The following is a 7,088-nucleotide window of genomic DNA, read 5'->3' on the forward strand; positions in this document are numbered from 1 at the left end:
CAGGTGCAATGATCTGTAAGCTGCTCTGATAGCTGATGCTTAAAAAGTTAGTGAGGGAGATATGAGTCTCCAGCTTCAGTGATTTTTGCAGTTCGTTCCAATCATTGGCAGCAGAGAACTGGAATGAAAGGCGGCCAAAAGAGGAATTGGCTTTGGGGGTGACCAGTGAAATATACCTGCTGGAGCCCGTGCTACGGGTGGGTGCTGCTATGGTGACCAGTCCGCTGAGATAAGGCAGGGCTTTACCTAGCAAAGACTTATAGATGACCTGGAGCCAGTGGGTTCGGCGATGAATATGAAGCGAGGGCCAGCCAACGAGAGCTTACAGGTCACATTGGTTGGGTAGTATATGGGGCTTTGAGTGACAAAACGGATGGCGCTGTGATAGACTACATCCAATTAGCTGAGTAGAGTGTTGGAGGCGAATTTGTAAATGACATCGCCGAAGACAAGGATCGGTGAGCATGAGTGAAGAATGCTTTGTTTGCGAAATAAGAAGCCGATTCTAGATTTAATTTTGGATTGGAGATGCTTAATGTGAGTCTGGAAGGAGAGTTTACAGTCTAACCATACACCTAGTTATTTGTAGTTGTCCACATATTCTAAGTCAGAACCGTCCAGAGTAGTGATGTGAGTTGATCAGTTGGACAGTATGCATTTAGTTTTACTTTCTGACATGTAGTCCAGATTCATAGAGGATAGCCTTCTATTTAATGTTACGGTACGTTGGTCTCACCATGTATGTCGATGTCATGCTCGCTGTTGGCTTTTCCCGCAACATTCATCACCACACGAGTAGTATCCTGTGTGCAAAATCAAATCAAAACCCTTCTTACATCAGCTGATATCTCAAAGTGCTGTACAGAAACCCAGCCTAGAACCCCAAACAGCAAGCAATGCAGGTGTAGAAGAACAGTGGCTAGGAAAAACTCCCTAGAAAGGCCAAAACCTAGGAAGAAACCTAGAGAAGAACCAGGCTATGAGGGTTGGCCAGTCGTCTTCTGGCTGTGCGGGGTGGAGATTATAACAGAACATGGCCAAGATGTTCAAATGTTCATAAATGACCAGCATGGTCAAATAGTAACTATCACAGTAGTTGTCGAGGGTGCAGCAAGTGAGCACCTCAGGCGTAAATGTCAGTTGACTTTTCATAGCCGATCATTAAGAGTATCTCTACCACTCCTGCTGTCTGTAGAGAGTTGAAAACAGCAGGTCTGGGACAGGTAGCACGTCCGGTGAACAGGTCAGGGTTCCATAGCCGCAGGCAGAACCGTTGAAACTGGAGCAGCGGCACGGCCAGGTGGACTGGGGACATCAAGGAGTCATCATGCCAGGTAGTCCTGAGACATGGTCCTAGGGCTCAGGTCCTCCGAGAGAGAGAAAGAAAGAGAGAATTAGAGAGAGCATACTTAAACTCACACAGGACACCGGATAAGACAGGAGAAGTACTCCAGATATAACAAACTGACAAACTACTGCAGCATAAATACTGGAGGCTAAGACAGGAGGGGTCAGGAGACACTGTGGCCCCATCCGAAGATACCCTGGACAGGGCCAAACAGGAAGGTTATAACCCCACCCACTTTGCCAAAGCACAGCCCCCACACCACTAGAGGGATATCTTCAACCACCAACTTACCATCCTGAGACAAGGCCGAGTATAGCCCACAAAGATCTCCGCCACGGCATAACCCAAGGGGAAGCCAAACCTTGGTGTCCTTTATCTGCAGCAGATGCTCCTTGTTCAGCACCTGATCCTCACTTTGGCCTGTGGTTGATTGTCCGTCCTTCAATGACGTCACCACTGAGCGGGGCACACCATCGACCTCGAACAGCTGGTTCACTTCTCCACTTCTCATCATTGTGATTTAATTTCCTGTTGAAGTCTATTGAAAAAGTTTGGTTAATAACTATCTACCTTTTGAGTTTGGATCCCGCAATGCGGTTGGTATCAGTGGCTGGGACCGGGATTATATGTCCAGTGATCCTGCCGACTAAAGCCGGGTTTGAGGAGCTTCTTGGCGTAGCGGCTAGCCTAGCTGGTAGCTAGCTGCCGATCTAGCTAGAAGGGTTTTCTCGAGGGCCCCCGACGCGGTTAGCCCTTGTGACTGTGGATTGTCCCCAGCTTGTTGTTGTCTAGATCCCTGCTGTTTGTTGTTATTGTTTCCAATCTTCCCTGTGACCTGCCCTGTCTGAAATTGTTACAGCGTAACCTACGTTGCTACCATGGCAAAGACCAAAGACAGTGGGAGTACCAGTGGTGTCTCTATCACAGGTGAATGATATTTTAAACAATGAAATATAGTTCTACAATCAGTTGTTACAACAAGAAAATAGCTTCAAGTGTTATGTCCAAATACTGGGGGAGTCAACTAATAAAATAATGGAGGACCTGACCAGAGAGGCCCAGTACCTGAAGAACAGTTTGCAGTTTTCCAAGGGTCAGGTCAATGAGTATAAACAGGAGATAGGCAAGATGACAGCAATCTGTAAGTCATCAAGAGAGGACATAAGTTTTGGATGTGATTCCACGATGGATCTAGTTTTGTCCTATGGAATGAATATTATGGATCTAAATGTTTTTCCTCATAATCCTGGACTGCTCAGACTCCAACCAAAGATTATCAAAAGATGCGTTATAAATTCTCAAACAACACAGTCCTAGATGCACTTCCATACTCCCTCCACCTACTGTACAGAATGAGGCCATCTGTCACGTTCTGACCATAGTTCTTGTGTGTTTTCCTTGTTTTAGTGTTGGTCAGGACGTGAGCTGGGTGGGCATTCTATGTTGTGTGTCTAGTTTGTCTGTTTCTGTGTTTGGCCTGATATGGTTCTCAATCGGAGGCAGGTGTTAGTCATTGTCTCTGATTGGGAACCGTATTTAAGAAGCTTGTTTTGTGTTGGGGTTTGTGGGTGATTGTTTCCTGTCTTTGTGTCTATGCACCAGATAGGACTGTTTTCAGTTTTCACATTTGTTGTTTTGTAATTTGAAGTGTCCAGTTGGGATTTATTATTAAAGAGGATGAACACTCACCACGCTGCGCTTTGGTCCTCTCTTTCCCAGGAAGAAAGCCGTTACACCATCGTTCCATTCTCCATTTAATAATAGCATTCTTTATATACACCTGCAACCATAGGTCTGCCGAAGGTCTAGCTACTGCATACTGTATCCTACCGCATACTGTAACCTACTGTATGCCTTCTTGTCATTAAGCTTCTTATCATTAAGCCGTCTGGAAGTCTGGTTCCCTATGGGGACTGGAGAGAGATGAAACTCCAGACCCATCCCACTGTGCTGAGGCCAAGGTCCTGGTAGGGCTTGCCTGTCTGTCTGTCCCAGACTCTGTCTGTCTGTCCCTCCTTCTAGCCGACTTCAGAAATATATTGCATTTAGTCTTATTTGAATTACCCCAATTCTCTGGTTATAAATAATATAACCATGATTGGCATAGTTTTAAATTCACATATTTTGTTATTTTACCTTTATTTAACTAGGCAAGTCAATTAAGAACAAATTCTTATTTTCAATGATAAAAAAATCTTACCAACACACGGACCACACATTTCCAACAGAAATGCTGGGGCACCTTGGCCTGACACCCACCCTTTTGTCTACATATTATTATATTTTTATATTAAATTATTTTATTATGTTGTGACTTCTGGTTAATTAATATTCAATATCATGTACTGACTAATTACTGGAATAATTCACTGATATGATTTATTTGATCAATTTTGTTATCCTATGCAAATTAATCTAAGCGGGGCACCATTGGATAAAGACAAACCCAGGATTAACCTTTGTCAGTAGGTAACTTTAACCGTTATACCATTAATTCTATATTCCCAGTGTAATCAACAGTCAATTTGACTATATTCTCCTTTTTAATAGTCAAGAAGCTTTGGAATTGCAAAAAACCCAATTTTTCACAAATTAACTAAATGCCACAAAAACTATTTCAAGTTTTTATTTATAAGACTAAATAAGTTGCAAAATGAGGTTGTTAAGAGATACGATATAAGACAGGTTAGACATTGCATTCGGAAAGTATTCAACCCTTTCCAAATGTTAAATTACAGCCCTTATTCTATAATTTATTAAATTGGTTTCATCTACACACAGTACCCAATAATGACAATACAAAAACAGGTATTTAGAAATGTTTGCAAATGTATTATCAATAAAAAACTGAAGTATCACATTTACATATGTAGGTATTCATACCCTTTACTCAGTACTTTGTTGAAGAACCTTTGGCAGCGATAACAGCTTTGAGACTTCTTCGGCATTACGCTCCAAGCTTGGCAGACCTGTATTTGAGGAGTTTCTCCCATTATTCTCTGTCTCAAGCTCTGTCAGGTTGAATGGGGAGCGTCGCTGCACAGCTATGTTCAGGTCTCTCCAGAGATGTTCGATTGGGTTCAAGTCCGCACTCTGGTTGGTTCACTCAAGGACATTCAGAGACTTGTCCCGAAGCTACTCATGCGTTGTCTTGGCTGTGTGCTTAGGGTCATTGTCCTGTTGGAAGGTGAACCTTTGCCCCAGTGTAAGGTCCTGAGTACTCTGGAGCAGGTTTTCCTTAAGGACCTCTCTGTACTTTTATCTGTTCATCTTTCCCTCAATCCAGACAAGTCTCCCAGTCCCTTACGCTAAAAAACATCCCCACAGTATGACGCTGCCACCAACATGCTTCACGGTAGGGATGGTATTGGCCAGGTGATGAGTGGTGCCTGACTCTTGACATTCAAGTTAAAGTGTTCAATCTTAGTTTCATTATACCAGATAATCTTGTCTGCATGTTTTTTTTGAAAATTCCAAGCGGGCTGTCATGTGTCTTTTACTGAGTGGCTTCTGTCTGGCCATTCTACCATAATGGCTTGATTGATGGAGTGCTTTAGAGACTGTTGTCCTTCTGGAAGGTACTCCAATCTCCACGGAGGAATTCTGGATCTCTGTCAGAATGACCATCGGGTACTTGGTCACCTCTCTGACCAAGGCCCTTCTCCCCTGATTCTGGCCAGCTCTAGGAAGAGTCTTTGTGGTTCCAAATGTGGTGGTCCCATAGTTATCAGTGCATGTCAGAGCAAAAACCAAACCATGAGGTTGAAGTAATTGTCCTTTGAGCTCAGAGACAGGATTGTGTTGGGGTACAGATCTGGGGAAGGTTACCAAAACATTTCTGCACCATTGAAAGTCCCCAAGAACACAGTGCCTTCCATCCATCATAAAATGGAAGAAATTTGAAACAACCAAGACTCCTATCCCAGGTCGCAAACAGGCCGTTCTGATAGAGTGGACAGATGAAATAGCCTCTTCAGTAAAAGGCACGTAACAGCCCGCTTGGAGTTTGCTAAAAGGCACCTAAAGGACTAAACACTGGCCAGCTAACATGTGGCATACTGTTATGTCTCCTCAGGTTGTGGATTATGGTCCAAACTGAGCACTGACATCACCCAAAACGGTTAGTCTTAAACAGTTATTCTATTTCCCAAGTAAAATAGCCTTTGAGTGACCAAAATATCACCCATACTATGTTACCTTTACTTTCTTATCTAACAGTCAGTAAGACTGAAGGACAGGCTAGGTGGACACAGCAACATCCAATCCTGTCATACATTACATCATGTTATCATAAATTGTTTGTTTATTTAACCATTTGTTCATTTGTGAGCTCACATGCGCATGTGTGTGTGTGTGCAGAGAGACTCCGAGGAGGGGAGTGGCTGTCAGAAATTCAGGGATAAATAATGAGGCAGAGCTCAGAGTTTGTCAGAAGGCGGACCTGACAGGGTCACACACAGGACCAAGCAGGAGCAGGACCTCAACGTTTTGATCATTTTCTACAAATGGAGGACCATGAAGATGTTCAATATTGTTTTCAAGACAGAAACTCTTCTTGCAGAAAGGCTTTGCTATCGGCATCTATCTACCTAACACTGTACATCTTCTTCGCTGTGATTTCAACAGTTACAGTGTTTTTGAATGTAGTTGTGATCATCTCCATCTCTCACTTCAAGCAGCTCCACACTCCAACCAACCTGCTCATCCTCTCTCTGGCTGTGTCAGATCTCCTGGTGGGACTGATTGTGATACCAGTAACGACTGTAGCAATAATGGAATCATGCTGGAGTTTTGGGGAATATTTCTGTGTGTTTCAATTCTACGTCTCTTGTTTGTGTACTTCTTTATCTCTGGGCAATTTGGTCTTGATATCTATTGACCGCTATGTTGCTGTGTGTGATCCCTTATTGTACCACTCTAAAATAACAATAGCAAGAATGATGTGTTGTATATCCATCACCTGGTGTTGTTGTATCATATACGATGCTACTATCATAAAAAACTTTGTAAGTGTACAGGTTCCGAGTAGGTGTTTGAAACAATGTTTAATTGTTGAAGGGTTAAATTGGGTTACTATAATTGACCTTGTACTTAAAACGGTTGTCCCATGCTCTATTATTATAACACTTTATTTAAAAATCTTTGTGGTGGCCAGATCACAGGCCAGAAAGGTGTTTTCAAAAGAGGCTGTCAGTGTGTCTGGTGTTAAAACTGTACAGGCAAATAAGTCTGAGAGAAAAGCAGCAAAAACTCTGTCTATTGTTGTTTTCAACTATCTCATTTGTTGGACTCCATCTCTATTTCTTTTCTTTCTTTCTTTTTTAACTGAAAATGTATCATTCTTCATCATCAGTTTTCTGCCACTTGTAAATTCCTTAATTAATCCAATAATTTATGCTTTCTTTTATCCATGGTTCAAAGTGACAGCTAAAATTATTTTAACTCTGAATTTAATACATTCATAAGTCCTACGTTTTTATTTCCCAGTTTGACAAATAGGTTTGCTATAGTTTTGTCATACAATTGTTGTAATTGCTTCTTTCATGTAACAATACTCTTTCATTACAACTTTCTAATATTGCGCCTCCTTTTGACCACAGAACAGCCTGAATTCGTCAGGGCATGGACTCCACATGTTGTCAAAAGTGTTCCACGGGGATGCAGGCCCATATTGACTCTAATGCTTTCCACAGTTGTCTCTAATTGGCTGGATGTTCTGTGGGTTTCTGTGGACACACAG

General features: G+C 42.4%; 1 protein-coding gene across 1 annotated transcript; it reads left to right on the forward strand.

The window, feature by feature from the left end:
* The first annotated feature begins 5,853 nt into the window (after positions 1-5,853).
* Positions 5,854-6,813, forward strand: LOC135547766 (trace amine-associated receptor 13c-like). Its single transcript, XM_064977026.1, has one exon. It carries the CDS (start codon positions 5,854-5,856, stop codon positions 6,811-6,813), a length of 960 nt encoding a protein of 319 aa, XP_064833098.1.
* Positions 6,814-7,088: the final 275 nt, after the last annotated feature.

This window comes from Oncorhynchus masou, chromosome 10 (assembly GCF_036934945.1).
Source record: "Oncorhynchus masou masou isolate Uvic2021 chromosome 10, UVic_Omas_1.1, whole genome shotgun sequence".
Classification (NCBI taxonomy): domain Eukaryota; kingdom Metazoa; phylum Chordata; class Actinopteri; order Salmoniformes; family Salmonidae; genus Oncorhynchus; species Oncorhynchus masou.

Coding starts and splice junctions, on each gene's coding strand:
- LOC135547766 (XM_064977026.1), top strand. CDS start 5,854: ATGGAGGACCATGAAGATGTTCAATATTGTTTTCAAGACAGAAACTCT.